Source organism: Sturnus vulgaris, chromosome 1 (genome assembly GCF_052056855.1).
Source record: "Sturnus vulgaris isolate bStuVul1 chromosome 1, bStuVul1.hap1, whole genome shotgun sequence".
In the NCBI taxonomy this organism is placed as follows: Eukaryota; Metazoa; Chordata; class Aves; order Passeriformes; family Sturnidae; genus Sturnus; species Sturnus vulgaris.
Window position 1 is genome coordinate 46,655,380 of NC_142243.1, and position 20,935 is coordinate 46,676,314.

At 44.7% G+C, this 20,935-nt stretch overlaps 2 protein-coding genes and 1 non-coding gene across 3 annotated transcripts in view; 2 read left to right on the top strand and 1 right to left on the bottom strand.

Moving 5' to 3' along the window:
- LIMD1 (LIM domain containing 1) overlaps window positions 1-15,911 on the top strand; it is a 33,379-nt gene extending 17,468 nt beyond the window's left edge. The window contains exons 3-8 of the mRNA XM_014889626.2: window positions 4,858-4,925; window positions 6,215-6,277; window positions 7,616-7,746; window positions 8,879-8,930; window positions 9,618-9,686; window positions 10,652-15,911. Of these exons, the coding sequence (XP_014745112.1) occupies window positions 4,858-4,925; window positions 6,215-6,277; window positions 7,616-7,746; window positions 8,879-8,930; window positions 9,618-9,686; window positions 10,652-10,789 (521 nt within the window). The 3' untranslated portion in view covers window positions 10,790-15,911. The remainder of the gene's footprint in view (window positions 1-4,857; window positions 4,926-6,214; window positions 6,278-7,615; window positions 7,747-8,878; window positions 8,931-9,617; window positions 9,687-10,651) is intronic.
- An 881-nt stretch (window positions 15,912-16,792) lies between these two features.
- Window positions 16,793-16,865, bottom strand: TRNAR-ACG (transfer RNA arginine (anticodon ACG)). The gene has a single exon. It is a non-coding gene; the product is annotated as a tRNA-Arg (tRNA).
- A 112-nt stretch (window positions 16,866-16,977) lies between these two features.
- The window catches only part of SACM1L (SAC1 like phosphatidylinositide phosphatase), a 31,190-nt gene continuing 27,232 nt past the window's right edge, over window positions 16,978-20,935 (top strand). Inside the window, exon 1 of the mRNA XM_014889637.2 lies at window positions 16,978-17,186. Coding sequence (XP_014745123.1) covers window positions 17,053-17,186 — 134 coding nt within the window. The 5' untranslated portion in view covers window positions 16,978-17,052. The remainder of the gene's footprint in view (window positions 17,187-20,935) is intronic.

Genomic DNA, 20,935 nt, shown 5'->3' on the forward strand with positions numbered 1-20,935 from the left:
TTCTGAGAGTTTTGAGGTTTTTTTGCTTGGGTTTGTTTGGTTTTTTTCATACTGCTTCAAATCTGTGGTGAGAATACAGAGGGTATACTTTACAATCTTACCATACAGCTGGTGTAGTTGAGAGAGACTGAACATCTTTCATGGTAATGGAGTTACTTCTTCTCAGAGATATCCTATCCTCCTGCCCTTGGTTTCAGCAAGACTTTGGTCTGTCCTGGGATATCTGCTGTTTACCCGATTTGGAGGATGGACAGGCATTGAAGTGACCCTTTCATGCAGGCTCAGTTCTAGAGCAGATTGGAAATATTTACACTTCTGTATCAGCCTCAGTGCTGCATTGAGCTTTAACAGTGGCCAAGAGATGGGACAGATAGCAGAAATTAAACAGAGCTGTCTGATGCCTGACCTAGTCTGCTGCACATGGTAGGACACCATACTGCCTGTCAGCAGAGGGCTCCCAAAACACGTGTGCTGGCTGAATTTAATGTGCCATCAGTAATCATATATCCAAATTTATTTTACAGCTGTGGTACTTGAAAAAACACTGATTTTTGTAATGGCAGAGGCCCCGGGCTGTCAGTGTGGAAGGGACTCAGGAGAAGCTGCCAGTCAGCAGTGATTTTTGCCCATCTGCTATGCAGATACCACAGGGAGTTCCATGGTGCTTAGGTAAGTGATAAGTGAAGCCCACACACTGCCTCTCCAGCAATGCAGCAACCCTGGTTGTGCATTCCTGTAGAGCCCTGGGATCCAGACATGGCCCTGTTCCATTGCATGCATTGACAAGCTATATCTTGTCTTTGAACATGGGTTTGTGATCCCATTGTTTTTAATAAATAATGGAAAAGCAACTTCAAAAAAGAAAGTTAAGTCCAAATCCTTAGCAAGCAAACGATATATCTCTCAGGATCCTCCTTGCCAAGGACAATACAAGTCCCTAGTTAAACTCTCTGCGTAGTTTTCAAAAGGGGAGACCCATCATTTGAGAAAACAGTGGACAAAAGCACTGGCATCCTGGGAGTGCAGCCTGATGATATGCCTAGTATCACCTGCAAAGCAAAGTGTGTTTATTTTAGCACAAAGGCACTAGTGACTAAACTTGAAATATTTTGAAACTGGTGCTGAAATAACCTTGAGGTCGTCCTGACGGTCCACAGCTAAACAGACAGACATGTGAGGGATGAGCAGTACATAAAAGCTCAGGGCTCAAACTTCCTGTCAGAGAGATGAGCAACATATCTTGTAAAAACAAGTGAAGACAGTAAGGTTGAAATACCAAAGAATTTTAATTGTCTGAATCTTTTCAGATGTGAGATTAGTTAAATTCAGGGTGAAGTGAAAGTGAAATACAGTCAGGAGCCAGCAGCATAAGACATGTAGTAGAACAACTGATCCTGAAAGCAACAAGCCATGCATTAAATATTCCTGGGTTTGTCAAAGGATATTTCATCATGATATATCTTGAAAGTAGGCAGTTATCAATATATGATTCCTTATATGCCATTTAACTTCTCAGTCTTCCCTTTTGGTGAAAATAAAGTAGCATCTCCATGCTCAAGTGAAACCTGTGCCATCCTCTGCAGGCACAGTCAGAAGTATTGCTTTTGAGAAGGACTGGTTTAGTTTAAGGCACTATCCCATGGCAGGGAGCTCAGAGCAGGGACAGAAGTTACTGCCACCCTGCTCTGCACTGTGGGGCAGTCCCAGTGCTGTTTGTTTTACTGGTGTGGCTGCAACAGGAACGTGCATTTCCCAGCTCCACCAGGACAGTCCCCAGCGCAGCCTGGAGAAGTGAGCTTTTCCTGTATCTTGCCTTCCCAATTGTATGTTGAGAAAATGCTTCCTCATCTCAAAGAGACACTGGGAGACTTCCATCCCAGAAGTGCGCAGGGAGAAGCTGAGAACACCAGGGAAGAAATGGGCTGTGTTTGCTTGAACCACTCCCATGGTGGCTCCAGGAGCACCTGGTTACTCATGGTTTTTGCTAATTTCCTTTTACATTTCTGCCGGGAGCTTAAAAAGAGTCATGAAGAACTAAAAATAGCTAAAATACTTACCTCTTCCCTAACAAAAGTAATTGAATCATCCCTGTCCTGCCTCAAAATGCTCTTGGTGTCAGCAGCTCTTCTTCAGGGACTCATGTAATGCCAACGGCCAAATTATAAATCCTTTGTAAAGGGTTTATCCCTCTGCTGAATGAGCTTACAGCAGAAGCCCAGACATAGCGTGCTGGCTGTGGCAGCTTCACTGGAGGTCTGTTGCCATCAATCTTAACCTGCTAATGTCACGGTGTTAAAAATACACTGGGTGCAGAATGGCTGGTAAATACTTTTTTTGTCACCATGGAAGAATGACATTGTGGCAGTGATCCAATCCTCATCCCTTCTGTCGGAATGTCTGCTGCTCATGCACCAGGCCTTCATCCAAAAAAGTGTTTCTCGTTGCATGGCCCCATGTGTGTGTTTTTCCTCACCACTGTCAGCTTGTCTTTAAGAAGACACATTGCATGCAGGTGGAAAGTCACTTTGGCACCTGCCCTTTGCACTGAACTGGAGCCCTCGTTACCATGTAATTTAAGACCGAAGTTAAATGTTTTCGTTTGCTTTTCATTTTTGGGAGTGCCAAATCCCAGAGCTGCTTTTCAATCAGTGGGAGATTTTCAAGAGTACTTCCTGTTTCATTAGGCTTGTTATTAACTTGCGTAAGACCACCCTTGAAATAGGTGATGCAAATCTCAGGTATTTCCATGCTTCTCCTGTTCCTCCTGAGAAACTGCCACTCTAGAGCTGTAAGTGAGCATGCCATGCTTACCTGTGGACAGGCAGGCACACAGGTGGAGTTATCATGCAAATAAACACCCTGGGTTATGAGCCACAAAGATTACATGTCCCAGATTAGACACTTTCTATTTTGAACTGAGTCCTGTTTCAGTTTCAGCAACCTTGGCAACATCAGGGCAGGTGAGAAAAATCAAAGTGGGATGCTTTAGGACTGTCAGATTTTCTTCCATGTTCTATCCTATGTCTGCATTCGTGCAAGGATGGACTGGTGCCCTGGGTCATCTCTGACCTTCAGGTTACGTGGTTGTCCCTAGCCTTAGAAGAGAATGGAGGACGGCAACTATGACAGGGCTATGTGCTTTTGGCTCCTGCACTGGTCCAGTAAACATGGAGCTGAGCAATGCCCGCAGTTTAACCATGAAGTTCCTGCACGTGCAAACCGGGGCTTGTTCCTTGAGAAAACACACTGCCCTGTCTTCCACCTGCCCCACTGCCTAAGACCTGGACAGGGCACTAAGGGCTGCTGATGAAACGCTCTATTCACTGGCAAAACTTTGTAGGTTCCCTGCAGCATCTCCATTTTGCAAGGTGCTCCAAATTTCCCAGCGTAGCCTGGGGAAGTGAGCTTTTCCTGCATCTTGCCTTTCCCATTGTATGATGACAAAGTGCTTCCTCACCTCGAAGAGACACTGGGAGCAGTCCATCCCAGAAGTGGGCAGGGTGAAACTGAAAGCGGCAGAGGAAGAAAGGACCAAGCAGGAGTTGTTTCCCAGCCTGAGGCTGCCCTCTGGCGTATGCAGGAGACTGTAACACTTGTTTCTTGAAGTGGGTTTATTTGGCTTCCTCCTTTCCCTAAAGCCTTGCAGCCAGCGTGGCTCTTCGCTGAAGGCTGCTGGGTAGGGGCATACCATAAGGTGAGCCCCAGACCAGCCCCGTGTGTTGTTCACATTTAATACACCCAGCAGCTGACAATCACATTTTTAATAATGCTGGCCCCATTCAGCCTGTCAAGCTGGAGGCTTCTGGGCCCCAGTGCCTCAGACCCAATTTCCTTCCAGCAGTGCCTGGTAGGTGTACAAAACCAGCCTGCAGCAGGTCCTGCTCTAGCTGTGCCCAGGCAGAGCTGCTCCCCCTGCCCTGGGCACCATCTCCTGGCACACGCTTGGGGCTCCAGTGTGGAGCCATTCCACTGCCAGGCTTGCATTTCAAACCCTGGGCTCAATAGGGAAACTAGGCTGCAAAGAGGTAGGAGCAGCTTTTTATAAACAAACAAAACCTTTTTTCTTGGGGGAAGGTAGGGCATTTAGGAGTGGAGGCAGTATGAGCAAACATTGCCATGATTACCTGGATCTGAAAACAGACAGTGAATGAGAGGCATAAACATTAAAGCTGCAGTAAATACAAATCTTCTCCATATGTAGAATTCTTTCTTGGAAAAACTTTGTCATCTTTTCTTGATTACAACATTTGGATTTTATTAAAATTTCTTTTTAGTAGTTTCAAAGCTTTTTGTTGGCAGCTGCAGTAACAAATGTGCTGGTAGGTAGCAGAGAACCCTGTTGAGTACTCTGCTGTTGCACTCTGCTGAGGCAGAGTGAGTGCTCGGGTATTACAGTGCCTTGTCTGGCAGCTGCTGCTCATAGCAAAACAGCAAGGTCGTGACATTTTGAGGAATTAAGTCAAGTGTAGGTCACTATCTGTATGCCCATTCTTCTTTCCTCCTTGCTTCCTTTCCAGCATGAGTCAGTGTATCCTCCCTCACTCTTCCCAGAGCTACAGCACATGGTAATCTGCCAGGAGGTGGTCCAGGCTTGCAAAGCTACTACCTCCTACCCAAAGGTGGGGCTTTTGTCCAGATCCACCAACTGGGCATTCATTAGCAACCACCAGTAGAAGAGGGTTTGGCGGGCTGGAGTCTGGGAAGACCCATGCTGGGGTTAGATGCTCTTTTCCAGCTGTGTGACATCTGTCCTTGGATATCTTCATTGTTATTTGCTTCTCAGCAGCCAGGTTTGGATCACATTTTCTCCTTGCTCTCTGCTGATCTTTTTCTTATCTCTGTGTTTTTTTTCCTTAGGTCGAAAGCTGAGAGGAAAAGCCTTTTATTTTGTCAATGGAAAGGTGTTTTGTGAAGAAGACTTCCTGGTAAGCACCCAGCTGACCCTTGTAATGAGACATCTCAGTGTTGCCAGCAGACTCACAGCCTTTCTGCCTGTCAGTTTGGCCTGTGTTTCACACACTTCCGGTCCAGTGTCCTGCCTGGCCCTTCTGCTCCAGCATTTTCCCAGGCTCAGCCCCAGCCCTGGTGACTGCCCACATGTGGTGCTGGAGGTAGCTGAGTGAGAGGCCTTGGTTTTGTGGCACAGACCTCTAGCTGAAGCCATAATCTATTGTGATGGCTCCTTCAAAGCATTGTCTCTGTGGCCGTACTGAGGAGGCAGGAGTGAGATGAGCAGCTGCAGAAGAATGAATGGATGAATTTCCTTTTTCACTTAATGGGTATCTTTCTGTTGCCCTCCATGCATTCTGTGTGAGTGTACCTAAGCATGAAGCAACCCCACAGTCCTTTCCTTGGCTGGTGCAGATAAAAATCCATATACCCTTCTGCCCCTGAGTCCTGGTAGATTAAGCCTTCCTTGAGACTTGAAAAAGTTGTATTTGCTTACTTATTGGTGAATGCTAGTGATTTCTATCAGAGTAAGTTCATCTCCTTTGTTCTTCTCAGTGTATTCGACATACTATGAACATAAAAGGATTAAATGCACCTAAAATATTTCATTTTCCAAGTTTGCATTTCCTTCATTCAAACAGATGATGTGCTGTGCCCAAGGTGCGTGTCATGGACATGATAGGCAGTTCCTTACCAATAGATCTCAGCAAAAACAGCAAAACAGCTGCTCAGGGCCAGACTTGATTGCTGTCCTAACAGGGGACTGGAACAATACCACTGACCTCAGAGAAGCTTCAACAGAATTATAACCATGTAACCAAAAAATAATTTGGCTTTCCAGGCCTATATATATAGATATTGTGACATAAATATGTGATAAACACAAGTAAGTTCTTGTCTTGTAGATTCATGTGGCATGTATAAACATGTAAATAAGTCTTATTAGTAACTGCTTTATTCGCATGTGCATTTATGGTATTTATTTTTATACTTTAAATTATCTTAAATTTTGGATTTGGAAGTTACAGGAACTTGTACTCTTTCTGAAACTGGGAAGTCAGAAGAGTAGATAGAATATCAGATAGAATATCATATGTCCACATCTTTATATAATGAAAAAGGCATTGGAAAGTTTAACTTCTCTGTGTAAGGAGCACAGAAAAAGGACCAATAACAAATATGCAAGTAACAGTTCACAGTACACCGTTGTTTATGCTTGAGTGGCCTTGTGAAATTTTAAATTAATTATTTTTTGTCCTTGCAGTATTCTGGTTTCCAGCAGTCTGCTGACAGGTGTTTCATTTGTGGTCATTTGATAATGGACATGGTAAGTGATAATTGCTTTAGGAGAAAAAACTCCCACAGCTTTTTAAAAGAATGCATCAAAAGCAAAATATATTCATATCCAATGCTGTCTGTTATTATCTGGTAGTTTGCCTAGTGCAAGACTGGCTTAGAAGGAAAATCCACTGAGCCTTTTGTCAATTTTTTCAAGGAAGTGAGGCTGACACCCTACTGTACGTGGTGCAGAGACACTGCTCTGCCCGTTTTCAGTGGATCTTGAAAAGCAAAGTCTCCAGGTCTTTCATCCCTTTTTGAACTACGGTGGATAGTGTTATTCGTAATCTTGTTGATGCTTCCTGCTCAGCAGTGCTGTGGCCCTGCAGTGCTCCCTTGCTGTGAGGCATCAGTGCAGCTCTCTCAGCTTCTCTTTCCTGCAGTAAAGCTGTGGCTTCCCATGTATCTTCTGGATTAAGTCACTTCCTTGTCATTTTTTGTGGGTACTGATACTCTGGTTTGACCCAGAGTGTATGATCCAGACCTCAGTTCAGATCTGTGAAGCAGGACTAGCCTGCAGCAGGTACCATCCATTCCAGATGTTCATGGAGCGGGGAACGCTCAGGGGGTCAGCATTCAGTTTTAGGACGTTCAGAGGGAGACCAGTATAGCTGGTGGTATAAGACTACAACTGAGGCAAAGAAATTAGGAATTTCTGGTTCACAGCATGCCTCCCAACATTTTCTAATGCTTATCATTCATTATCTTCGTTTGCTTGCTTACACTGGAAAGCGTTACAATTGGAAGCTGTTTCCTACTCAGAAGTCTGATCCTTCTACTGATGGACCATGGTATTCCAGGTAGTGAATTACAGCTGTTGAGTTCAACACAGTTTCCATACTCTGTGCTAATTAGAAAGCCAAGCAAGCAAGTACAAAGCCCTTCAATACCTAGGGAATTATGAAAACCTAGCAATAATACTAGTTTCAACCTCTCATGGAGAATATAAAAGTGTATTTCCTTTGTTCGGCTGGTACATCTTGCCTTGTGATCTTGCTAAGTATTCTCTACTTGCTGACTTCAGAAATTATTTTCTTTCCTTTAAATTCTGTCACTTCTATGCTTTGTCATGCTAAATACCTTGACTGAATCTCTAAATTGTTTTCTTACTCATGCTGATAATTAATATCTCTAGAGCCAGATGCTATATTTTGATTCCAGCTGCCCTTTCCATCCTTGTTAACTGATTTTTCAGATGAGACATGGGAAAAAAGAGGCAGCCCTGCTGATGAATATGCAGCATTATCTGGTGTAAAGCTGTGTGTTTACTGTTTTCACCTTTATTGGCTCTTCATATGCATTTTTCCTTTCTCTTGCTCTGTTGCAGATCCTGCAGGCTCTAGGGAAATCGTATCATCCGGGCTGCTTCCGATGCGTCATCTGCAACGAGTGTCTGGATGGTGTGCCATTCACTGTAGACTCTGAAAACAAAATCTACTGTGTCAGAGATTACCACAAGTAAGGGCAAAATAAACAGCAGAGATGTTCCAAGCTGCAAGCCTCTAATTTATCTTTTCAGCTAGTTAGGGGTGCAGATTAGTAAAATAGGGACATGGTTAGAAGTTTGAGGATGGGGCTAGACCCTAGAAATTCCTCTTCTCTCTGCTTATCCAGCCGTTGACTCCTCTGTAACTCTGGTGAAGTCAAATAACCTCTGGGCATCAGCTGCCCCTTCTGCAAAGCAGAAAGAGTGAGAATGTTCAATGATGTACAAAATTCGTCAGCTTTAAGGTAAGCCTGTGAATGCCTGTGGAAATCAATGTGATTTTGTTTTTGAATAGTTGAAGGGCTGAATTTGACTTTTAAAGAATTGCCACTGAACCTGCAAAGCAAAGCTTTTACCCAGCTCTATATTAAACAACTGATAAATGCACTTTAAAAATCACTTCTTATTTAGACTGTAAAATAAAATGACTGTGCTCTTGGCTAGTAGTTAAGGTATTAGAGCTGCACACATTTTGTCTGTCCTTCTGGCTTACTTTGGTCCTTGCTCCATTTTCCTTGCTCCATTTTCTGAGCAGGGAGAGTATTAAGTGTTGCACAGGCAGCCCTTGGAACTCTTCTGCGTTTAGCCAAGACTAGAGTTGTTAGAATGCTGTTGCCGAGATTAGTGCCCTTGTATGCCATCGTTATTCTGAAATAACTAATATTTCCTTGCAATTTAATTTAATTAATTATTGTGTAATAAGGCCTTAAGAAGTTGTGCAGTCATGCAGTATTTTCTCAAAAGTTTTCTGCCCAGAGGCTTCCACTTCTTTTTATGGATTTTTCTAGGGGCAGTCCTGCTCAGTTCCTCCTCATTTTCTTTTCCAAATCTCTTAGTAGCAGCCAAGAATTTTATAGGGGAATTTTGTATTTTTTCTGGCACTAAATGTGAAATATAAGGTCTCTTTTTGCCTGATTGAGCAACATGTGCCAAGCATTACTTAAAATAAATGTGAAAATTAATTTATGATCTCAGGATACAAAGCTTTCCTGTGGGTAAGTGATTTACAGCTGCAGCTTTTCAGGTTATCACTGAGAACATGCAGGCCCCTCTTTTTATGTTGATCCATAATGACTTGCCTTCAATTTCTCATTGCTCTTCCAGAGTTTTAGCTCCAAAGTGTGCAGCGTGTGGACTTCCCATTCTGCCCTCTGAGGTGAGAGCCTTTTATTCCATATTCCCTCAGGAGAGGAGAGTCAGGCCTTGCTCTCTTTCACAACTTGACCATGCATCAAGACGAATATGCTTGTGGATGGGGAGAGATGGTCACTTCCTCTGGAGTGCAACCCTTTAGTCTAAGCTCATGCACTGTTCTTGAGATGTGACTTCTTTTGTTCAATAATAAAGCTTATTCTTCTTTGGCCAGGCTGCATTTTTCATGTCCTGCAGGATTAGGCTGCTGCTAGTTTTATGTTCAGGAGAATTTTCCTTTATTTCGATAGATGCTGGTGGTACTCATGAATGTCCTCTGTGTGACACTCGGGACTAACTCATTTTAATACTTGGAGGAGATAAATCTTGGGCAAAACTAATTTAAAATTCTGAAAAATGTGATCTATTAAAATTACCAAGTCATTAATTTGTGATTTCTGATAGATACTACTGTTAAACAGAACATTTTTACATTTCTGGTGTCACATTTTAGAGGATATCTGCAGTCAGTCAATGATGAAGCTTTACTGTAAAAATAACTGCAAGTTGCAAGATTTATTTGTGGTCTCCAACCAGCTGCTCAAATGTATTTCCTCAACATTCATTTTGTTTCAGGAAGCAATCTACAGAGTGCATGTGTCTGATCCTGCTGTAATCCTTTGTAATTTCTCCTTTGCTCAAATGCTCACAGGGGTCTGATGAGACCATTCGGGTTGTGTCCATGGACAAGGATTACCATGTGGAATGTTATCACTGCGAGGTAGGTGAGCAGCTTTCTCAGGGAGTGGGTGCTTAATAGTCATCACTGCTATTATTTTTAAGATTGAAATAAATCCCCTGCCTTACAGTAGCAGTAGCTGAGCAATTCAAACCTTGCAGTGTGAGATCCTTTCTGTCGATTGAGAAATTTCCAGACTGAGGACAAAAGTTTTTGCAGCAATGTGTTTCAGTTATAATTTCATTTGCTATCCGTAAAGTTATGGGCAACAAGTTAATTATTGCTTTTCAAACTTGGTAGTTTATTTGTTAATGCAGGAAGCATGGTGACTTAGTAATGTGTGTTGCTTCCTTTCAGAAGCCTTGAGCTCCAGATCACATCAGTGTATCTGATTTCCAAGTCAGATTGTTGAAAAATGCTTAGGTGGTGACTGATCCTGTGAGGTATAAGTTACCTTCACGCTCATGGGAAATGAATGTATCTTTGGGGCTGAAGAAAGGATATGGCTGCACAAGAAAAAATTCCAGGAGATGCCAGCTCTTAAAAACCATTTAGTCTCTGTGCAAGGCTTCTCAGAAAGCTGCCATACGTCTGCACTGAGAATTAAATTAATAGTTGTCTTTTCTCACTGTGCTTATAATGCAGTGAAAAGAGGCCATGACTCCACAAGCTGATTTCACATCAGTACTACTGTAATGTGAAGAGGTATCTTCTACCTGACAGTGTAAGGAGACACGAGTGTGTTAAAAATACAGAGGGTTGCACCTTACGACAAGATAAAGCTTATTCAATAAAACTGCTTTAAACAAATTTGTACAAGGCTGCCCATCAAAATGCCTATGTCAGATGTTTTTCTTCTTGTGGTACATGCAGGACCTATTAGGAAGGAGCCGTTGGCTGGGTGTCTTCTGTCCTTGTCACAAAATCACTTTCCTGGGAAGCCAGACCCCAGCTGACACTGGAAGATGAACACAAGCTCTAATAATTTGCATGGCCTCTTTTTGCAGGACTGTGGGATGGAACTGAATGATGAAGATGGACATCGCTGTTACCCACTGGATGAACATTTGCTTTGTCATTCCTGTCACCTGAAACACATAGAGAATGGCACAACCCCAGCAGCTGCTTACCAGCACCACTACTAGTCAGCATGGCCAGCTTTGGAAAGCCAGGACAGAAGACTTGTTACATGATCTCCCTCTCCCCTCCTTCGGCTGATTTCATGTGCATGTTTTTTGCCAGTCAGCAGTATTCCTGTCAAAGGATATGAGAGATTTTTGCTGGATTCACGAAGTTTGTATGTTTGTGGGTTTCAGCTGCATCAACTTGACGAAAAATGGGGCATGTTACCTAAACTGATCAGTTTACTTTTACGTGCCTTTTTCTGTCACCCGGAGATTCCTCTGGGCTCATTTTGGAAGATTCTTCAGTGAAAACACTGAATTTGCTCTTGTGCCTATGAACTCAGATCATGCCATGCACAATTAAAAAGCCAGAGGCTGGCTTGCCTGCCTGCCTGTCTGCTGGGGACATCCCATCAGTCTACTGTTTCCTGAAAGCACATTTCATCAAGTTTCCTGAAGGACATCAACCTATTAGTACCAGCTTTTTAGACACTCTCTCTTTTTATTAATTCTTTAGGAAAAGAAGGGTCTGTACAAAATGGCACTCTCAGACCTTTTGGTTTAATGCCCTGAACTCCAGTATCATGTCTGGCTGTAAAAGCACCAACTCTCCAAGCACAAACCAGGCAATGCTGTCTGGCAATTGGAGGCCAACATCCCATTTCAAACAGAACAAAAAACTGGAACAAGCTAGGCTAAGCTAATGCAAAGACTTGGGGCCCAGGCTTGTGTGTTAGCATGACACATAGGGGCCGGTCTCCTGTGTCAGAGTCTGAACAGTGGATCATATTTGGAAAGGAAAGGTCAGGATGCTGAAAGTGTGAAAATGGGGGAAATCCACCTTCATTATTGTTTGCAGAGCTCACTTTGGAAAAAGGCTTTCCATACAGACAGTTGCCTGAGTTTTCCAGTTTGTCCTCACAGCTCAGCCCTCAGCCTGGCTATTCCTTTTCATGGTGTTTACCCAGCACAAAACCATTTCATAGTGGTGCTTACTTAGAGCTTGGGGAGCGAACTTGAGATTGTTATGAAGGCTTTGTTACACAGGGATTTAGAGCCCAGCTCCACAACCTGAACTCAGATGAGCATGTTGGTATAAACAGATTTGCTCCTATGAATAACAGCTTATCTGAGCAAGAGGTTAGAGAGTTTGGCTCTTACTTTCGTTCTGCTGAGAAAGCAGGAAGGCAAATCGTTTCTTTTCTTAACCGTGCACCCCCCGCCCCCCACTTTATAGTCAAAGAAATCTGTTCCCTTCATACGTGTTACATGTTACATGATAGGTGTGCCTGCAGTGTATGTTCTGTACCTAGCAAAGCTGTGCAGCCCGTCATGTACTGGTACTTTTGTTTAACAAAATATTCTTAATTTAAAGCCTCCCATGCAATTGGGGATCTTAACTACTCTTTCTTTGTGTGGAAAATTAGTTAAATCCTCATGTGTTTATGCTAAAGATGTAAATTTGGTTCTGACGGCCAAGGATGGGATGACAATCTTGAAGATCTTTTCAGTGTGGAAACGACAATAAATTTGCTGAGCCATAGCACTGGGACTCCCAAAACATGCCCATGCTAAAAACCGATTACAGTTCAACCAAACCTCTTTTCCAATAGCACAGATGTAGCTTGAACTTTACTTGATGTAGTCAGACAGCAATGTATACCCATCTGGAGCAGCACAAGTGTCAGGTAGCAGCAAATTGTCTGTCTCTGCCTGTGCTAATAAATCATCTTGCCATGGCTGAAATGTGAAAGTGCCCCAGCCTCAGGAGCTTGGTGGGCTTGGCATGGAGTTTCATGGTGCCAACTGACCATCCCAGCCCTCTGCCCCATTCAGCTGCAAGTGCTTCCACCTGTTTCCACTGCTCTTCAGGATGGGGATGGCAGCTCAGGGCTGGAGGCTGGTCCTGCCTGGAAGCCATCCAGAGCTTTGGTGTAGCTTGGCTCTGCAGCACCATTTTTCCTGGGGACATACATCCCTTCAGTGAGTGACTGAAAGCTCAAGGGAGGGCACTTTACCACTGTGAAATATATCTTCTGAGAGTTTTACCTGTGATTTTAGAGGAGATAAAATTTACCCCAAATATGTGAGCCTTCCTAGAGCCCTAAATTTAGCCACCAAATGCTGGTTAGGAAAGGTATGGGAGCTGACATGAAATGTAAGCAGTGCTGCATCCAAGCAGGATGAATCAAGGGCAACAGCCAGGGCAGATCCCATAGTGCTCTCACCCCAGTGCATCCCATCAACTTGTGTCCTGCAGGACAGCTAGGCTGGAGCAGGGAGGGGGTATTCAAGGTGTGACTATGATCTTAGGACTGTCTGAAGGGACTGAGGTGGAAAATAACACCGGCTCACAATCCCTAGTAAATATTCAAATAGTCCTGGGCAGGTGGTTCTGTGCCCTGGGCTGAACCTGGGTTTTTTGAAGTGAGCTGGAAACACCAGCCTTGGTCATCTGTTGCTGTCTCTGAAAGACCAGCTGCTATGTAGTTCATGCTTTTGCTACCTCTTGATTTTTTAGATCAAGCCCTTGTGCACATTTTTTAGCCTCATTTTGTGAAGATCTGAAAACACTAGTGGAACTGGTATTTTCTTTTTAAATTGCAGTTTAAACTTCTGTTTCATCTTTTCAGCCTTCCCCACAACCTCAAAATAAGCAGGAGAGAAGCAGATGAGGAAGACAATTTTCCTTCATGGAAATCCTCTAGCAGGCAGTTTGTGGCAAGATGTCTTGCAAGAGGCCTCTTTGCATCACCAGGGAGTTTGGCCTCTGCTCCCACTCAGTGTCTTCTTACTCCTGTCAGCCATCCTGTATCCCTCAGCGCTAGGGAAATGAAGGCTGCCCTACTTCCAGTTTTGAGGTCCGCTATAAATTGTTAAATGCTAACACTCTCCTTTCCTGTATTTACAAAGCTGGAAGTGATAGTGTGAAGCTCTTGAAAAAGGAGCCTGTGAGCTTGTGGTTTTGAAACTAAAGCATCTACTGCACTGCCCTGCACCCCTGCATGTGCTAACTTGCACTGCTTCTATCTCTGGGAGTTCGAATTCATTTAAGCGCAGTATTATTTCTTTCAGGCTGTGAGTGTTTGAGTCCATGTCGATTTTCCCCGGCTTGTCCCCAGCTCTGCAGCTGCCTGACAGTGGATGTGACACAGGGGCAGGCAGGGGCATCTTGCGCAGAGGAACCCTTCTCCTCCTGACCCTTCACCAGGCATCTGTGGGAGCTGCAAGCCCTCACTGCCTGCCTTCAGGCAGCTCCTCCAAAGAGAAAAATAGCTTTGGAGCTGGAGGCGTGAGGCTTTGTGTCCTCTGCAGAAGAATCTCAAAAAACATGTTAAATTCCACCTATCTCCTGGCTTATACACGTTGGGTTTTGCCGTTCACATGAACTTTGTTGCCTTTTCATTTATTAAGAATCTATGAAAGGTTAGTTTTGATCCCTCCCCCAGCAAGTTCTTCTGACTGGTTTTAAAGTAAGGGACCCTTGGAAGTCCCATTGTGCTGTTAATGAGTAACTCAAATGCAAATAGTTGCTCAAGTGAATTCCCTGAAGCTTGCTTTGAAGAATCAGAGCTTAAAAGGTTTTTTTCATTCAGATCATGCTGTTAAATTTCTATTGCTTAGAATACAGAAACTCATTTAAATAGGGATTTTTGCGTAAGAGCAGGGGGGAAGCCCCAGCTGCAGAAGCAGCAGACATTTTTGTGTAATTTAAAGTGTAAGTAGCACCTGTGATCAAAGCAATTTTGGAAACTGCCCTGATGTTAAAACACAGGGAACAGGAGTTTCTAACACTCTGGTAAGGAGCATTTGAAAAAAATCTGTGGCTCTTCAGTTTCTCAATTTCATTTGGGGGCTTTTAATACATTTAAAACATTTTCCCAGTCTTTCAAGGTTTAATTTTTTTTTTATTATGTTATAGATCTTTTTACTGCAAAGTGAATAGCTGCTTAGTCTGGAAATGATGGAGTTTCATCAGCAATCAGGTACAAAGTGTCAGCCTTGAAAGGGGAAAACTGGGCTTCCAAGACCTGGCATAGGTCTGGCTGGCCATTCCAAATAAAGGATTATCTTTTTTGGGGGGGAAAAAAATCCTATGTGGGCATTGACCACTTGCTATATGCTCACTTTTGGGGTTGTGTGTGCATTTGTGTCTGTGCACATGGATGCGTGGCAGGTGCTACCTATGGCACACCTGCCTTTCACAACTGTGCCCATGCTAAGTGCCTGTAGATGCCTTTTAAGCAACTTTCTGTGCATGAATGTAACAACAAGTTGACACAGGCTTCATCACTGGGAAATACCCTTGGAGTCAGTACCTGCGGGCAGGGAAGGGCTATGACTGGATACACATCCCTTTCCCCCATCCTGTGAGTGCCTGTGCCACTGGGAGAAGCTGGGAAGGAGTTTGCATCTCTCATCATCGCACAGCATTTGTGCGTTCATTTTTCTTTTCCCTTTCTGTGTCCTGCTGCTCACTGGCTGCAGTTAGCCCTGGCTGTACTTACTGAAGCTGACTGGGCAGATATCTTCCTGTCACAAGCCCAGAGAGAGCTTGGAACTGCTCACCTGCCCTTTTCCTAAGGAGAAGCAAAGCTTTCCTGAGCAATAAAAATCCTTACCCTGCTTTATTCCAGGGTAGCTAGAAGTTAATGTGGCAAGATGCATCTGCAACACACTCAGATATGACAGGAGATGGGAAGAAACTGTCCCCACATGCAAATACATGGCAAAGAGTCCTGTAAAGGCAGGAATGCTGTGTGGCCCTGGTAGAGGGATGGCTGGGCTACAGTTCCCAGCCCTGCTGGCACCAACCCTCCTCCCCACGCAGCAGGTCTGCGGAGCATGGCCAGGCAGGGACCCAGGCACACACACCCATGCTCTGGCTTTCTAGATCTGGAAAGCAGATCCAGAGCCTGGCTAACGATACTGAATGGTACTAGTTATTTTATGTTTTCTTCAAAGCTCAGCTTCAGCAGAGAGTATTTTAGGATTTGTGCTGGTGTAACTAACCTTAGCCTCCTGTGAACACAGCCCTCTTTTCTTCTGTGCTGTTAAGTATTTATAAAGAATGAAGACCAGTAGCAGAACAAAGCCACTGGCCTGTTGTGATTTCAGTGATTAAAGACAGTATTTTAAGCAACTCTCAGAGTCAAGTCTTTCCTAAACTTACAACGATTGCCATTGCCCAGAGTCCAGAGTGGGGGGAGTTATGCTGTGAAATAATGGTTTCCCTACCTCTTCCTTACCCCTGCCCCCCCACCTCAGTGGCTGAGAGTGGGGAGAACCATCTCAGTGGGGTTGACTGGGAATTTCCAGTCTTTTGCAGGCAGCTGGTATTTGCTGCAGCTCCATCGGAGGCTGTCCTGCTCTGGCATCCTTCTGGGGAGGCCCAGGTCCCAGGCTGAGGAGCTGGGAAGGGATGTGCCACATGTGGGAGTAGGCTCTGACCCCAGCATGGGAGTCTCCTTTGCAGCATTGGTGGGGATGGGTTCCTGAGTTTTGGGTAGTTCCCATGGCTCTGGAAGTCAGGCAGCCACATGGTGCCCCTGCTGTTAGCTACCAGATGCCTCACACCCAAAGACTGGATGTTGGCCAAGTAGCACCACAGCAGCTTGGAGCTACCAGCTAAAATGAAGCAAATAAATAGGAATAACTAGTTATAGTTCCCCCTCCTTGGGGCAAGAAGCTGCCCAAACCAGGGGCATGACACCCACAGAGCTGGATCCAGTGGGAAACTTGCCAGGAGGTGCCCCAGGTTTGCTCTTCACCAAATCCCATGTTCTGCAGGGTCAGCAAGTGTGGCCAGGTACACAGCAGCTGTCCCCGAGTTGGGGGGCTGCCAAGGGCAGGAAGCCCTGTAACACCACCCAACCTTGGGAGGTCTAGAGACCTCCACGCTGGGGGTAAGAAGGTGACAGCAATGGACCTGTGCAGGAGTGGGGGGGGCTGTGGGCAGCATCCTCGGCTTGAAGTAGAAGAGGGAAAAAAAACCTAAAAAAGGACGGTGAAAAAAAGAGCAGCCGAGCCAGCCAGGAGTCGAACCTAGAATCTTCTGATCCGTAGTCAGACGCGTTATCCATTGCGCCACTGGCCCTGCTCGAAATCCAGCTACTGGCCGTGCCTACTTCAGCATAATTCTCTCCCGCTGCCTCAGCCAATGGCGGGGCCTGCGAGCCAGCCGGGCCCCGCCCCTTCCTGCCATAGGCAGTGCCCCGCCCTGGGCTCGCCAGCGCGCCCGCGGAGCTTTGTCCCGAGCGGGGCCCCGTCGCTTTGGCCCAGGGATGCGTCAGTCGGGCAAGGAGGGAGCGGCCAGGTCGGAGCGGAGCCGGTCGGCCGGGGACAGCGCGAGGGAAGGGATGGCGACGGCGGCACCAGCGGGAACTACGGCAGCAGCGGCCTACGCTAGCCTGAAGCTGTGAGTGACCCTTTGGGACGGGGGTGACGCGGCTCTGGCACCTGCTGAAGTGGAGGGAAAGGGAAGGGAGGAGCCGCCGGTGGAGTGACGGTCGCCCGTCCCTTGCTGTCTCCTACTCTCCACCTTCCTGTCCTCTGCCCTTTCTGCCTATCTCGGCTTCCTCGCTCACCCGAGAGTCCGCGAAGGGCTTGGCCTGAGGTGGCGGCTGCGTGCGGGAGGAGGAGGGAGGACTTTGGCCGCGGACATGGGTCCCCTGTCGCCGTCCATCCGACAGCGCTGCGGACGGGCGGCTCCCGTGTCTGTTTCGCTGCCCTCCCTGCGTGTCCAGGAGGTCAGTGCCTGCGAGCCTTCCCTTGGCGTGTGGAGCTAGGGCTGCCTGCTGGTTGTGGGGGGTCCCTCTCCGGAGCCATTCCAAACCCACCTGGAAGCGTTCCTTTGTCACCTGCTCTGGGTGACCTAGCCTTGGCAGGAGGGTTGGTGATGTCCGGAGATCCCTTCCAACCCTGACAATTCTGTGATTCTGCCTTCGTGCTGGTAGCTGGCTGCTATAAGGTCTCGGGCGCTGGTGTAAGGCTGTGTGTGTGCAGCGCCGCTTGCCAGCAGAAGGTTCTCTAGGCGTGCTTGTCCACTGGTCATTCGTGACACGAATGGGCTTTTTTTGTGGTGTGTGATGGTTTTGATGCCAGCTGATGACTGAACTTTGAGGGCTTTGAACTTTCATTGACTTTCCTGCGCAGTGCCGGCTGTGACTTTTCCGAATAAATTCTTCTAACTGCCTAGTGTAACTTTTTATTAAAACAATTTTTTTTTAGGGGAGACTGTAAGCCTTTAAATGTATGTGTATGCCACATGTTTGCTGCCTTTAATACAGCAGCAGAAGTTGCGTAACTGAAAGCAGTGCAAAGTTAACACTACAAGAGGCATCTCCATTATAAACCCTCAACACCGACCGGTTAAAACTCTCAAGGATATTGCTCGGAGCATGACACTCTTCGTGACTGTCTGAAGCCAAAAGTGAAGTGCTTCTGTGTGTCCTGAAGGCGTTCCCAGGCTTTTGACCTCTAAACAGTAGCTGGAAACTCCATTATTGAGATACCGGTTCTATTTTCAGGTAGCAGTATCTGAAAGTGACTCCTAAGCCTGATTTAATTGTACTTTATGCTCTGTTAAATTTCACTTGAAAGTCATCTTTTGGATCCAGAGCAAACAGCTCTTTTGGAGGTCTGTATAAACATTTTGCCATAATGCTGTTACATGTTTCAAAGTCAATAGGCTTCTTATTTTGGTTAGGTAGTTATGTGATGGTACACCGGCCCTAGAGATAATTGAGTATTGTTGAAGAGTGAGATCATCAGTGATGGCTGAAAGACTTTACTTGGCAGAAAATTTTGTTGTTGGTTTTTTGTGGGTTTTTTTTCCCTTCTCTTGTCACCTTAGCAGTATTTGTCTTTCTTTAAGCTGGTCTTGTCATCTTTTTGGCTGGAGAGGAACAAAGGTGGGTTGTGTGAGTAGCAGTTCTGTGACTTTTAGTGCACAGTTGTTCTTACTGGGAAGTTTTTCAAGTAAAAGCACTTTTCTGGTTACAGGCTAGTAAAAACATTCAAAGTTTAATCTTGGCTTAAAGTAAGCTTTGATCTTTTTAGAACAAGGCTGTCTCAGATGTAGTTTAACATGAGTTTTTTCATAAACATGAAAACAGAGTTGTTCTGTGTTCTGAAAAATGAGTTTATTGTGATAATGGCTGCAGCCTTTCTACCAAGCATTTGAAGATACAGGGCCATAACTTGGGTGATGAGTCAAACCTACCAGATTGTCCAGGTCAAAGGAGAATGTTATGAAAAATCCAGGCTAGACTTCAATTTGGGGATTTAGTGGTGGCAGGGTTTGGGTTTGGGCTTTTAACAGATTATTCACTCTTAAGATAGTAAGGTCAGATTCTGCCAATGTACCTTTTCTGGGTAGTCTGCTAGCCCTGTATGGCACTTCCCTGATTGGAGGGCTCTGCAGGACCCAATTCTGTACATCCACCCACAGGTTCCAGCTCTCAACACAAACCTCTTGTGTTCTTCACCTTATCAAAAGTAGTCGTTCATGCTGTTTATGCTTTGACCGGTGTCATTGGTGAAGTTCAGGTGGTAACAGTAAAAGTGCTGATGTTTGGCATTTGTGCTGCTTATGGAACTTGCTGAGTTACACCAACAGTTATTGGGGAAACTATGAATCTGAAAACTGCTATCTGTAGTTGTCACCTCTGTCATTGCTTTATTTAATTAACTTCTTCTGGTAGCCTCAGGAATAAACAGTAAAATTCAAACAGCCATTGCAGGTGTTGTGTCCACAACTGGTAATGGAGTTGCCAGTCCTGTTAATATATATAAAATGATTGTTAAAGGTGTCTGCAGAATAGAGAAAATTCTGGCTGTTGTTTTGGCTCAGTTAAAATCACTTATTTTTTCTTTGTGCTTGGATGAAGACTTACCTTGCTGATATCCTTCTCAGTATCCTGTGGGTCCATTACACTAGCTGTGTTTCAGATTTAACTCCTTCTACCCATAGTTATGTTGCCTCACATACTTTGTGAAAGTACTTGTCAGTCTTTGGTAGCTACTGCACTGGAGCACAGTGCCTTCCACTTGTCTGTGTGTCTGGGGGAAAGTCTAAAAGGGCATTTTGGTTTCAGTAACACTTCCAGAAAAAAACAGCTACAAATTCCTTTCTTCCTGCTCCAAGTGGCTGTTGTGGTAAAGCTCAGAGATGTTGGTTGAGCATTATGTAGTAAATTATTTTTATGTAGAGTGAAAATTCACTGGAAATAGACATTATGTAGCTAGGCCTTTAATATATGCCTTTTCTGTTTTGTTTTTAAATGGTATTTCCATTAGTTTTCTAAGTCCTGGGGTTTTTCTCCTTGCAACAGCTACTGCTGTATGGGAGATGTTCCAATTCTTTGAGCTGTTTCTGCTTGAGGAGTAATATTTATGGGAGGCATATAATTAGCACACCTGCTCACCTAGAAAATCTGGACTCTCTGGAGTACTGAAACCACCAGTGTGTTAGCTGTGTTACTTCACATACTGTTGTGACTCTGCATAAACTAACATCTTTCTCGTCCCTCACTGCAGAGCAGTTTGCTGTGCTCAAGATCCCAAATGCATCTCTGTGCAGTACTGGGTGTGCTTTTGGCTTGCTTTGTTACAGTATTCAGAGGCTGACATCAAAAAGTTTCCTGCATTAGAGCAGTGTTAAGTATTTATGGTGAAATAATCAATTGCTGAAGTAAGAGTTTGGCTGTTGAGGCCTAGAAGACTTAAGTGATACTGAGTAAAGTACTATCTTTAGTGGCCATTAGAGCATGCTGGGTCTTCTTTCATGCTGTGTCTGAACCTAGGAATATTCCTATCTGCAAAATCAGCCTAATTAAAACGTGGGATGCAACTGTGCATCATCTGTATGATACACAATGCTGCTTTATAACGTAGTTAAGAAAGTGAAACTTCACAACAAATACACAAACAAAAGAAATACTATCTCAACTGCCGATGAGTCTGACTTTATGCTTGGTATAAGAAAGCAGTGGTTTGTTCTTTTTTTCGTGGTTTTTTTAATGTTTCTGTTGTGTTGGGAATCAATACTTTTTTCCCTGCAACTTTGAATTGTAGGAATGAAATGTACTGACTTGCTTTATCTCTTGGCATCAATCCACATAGTTTCTGTTGGAGAAGATTATAAAAATTAAATTCAAGTCACCT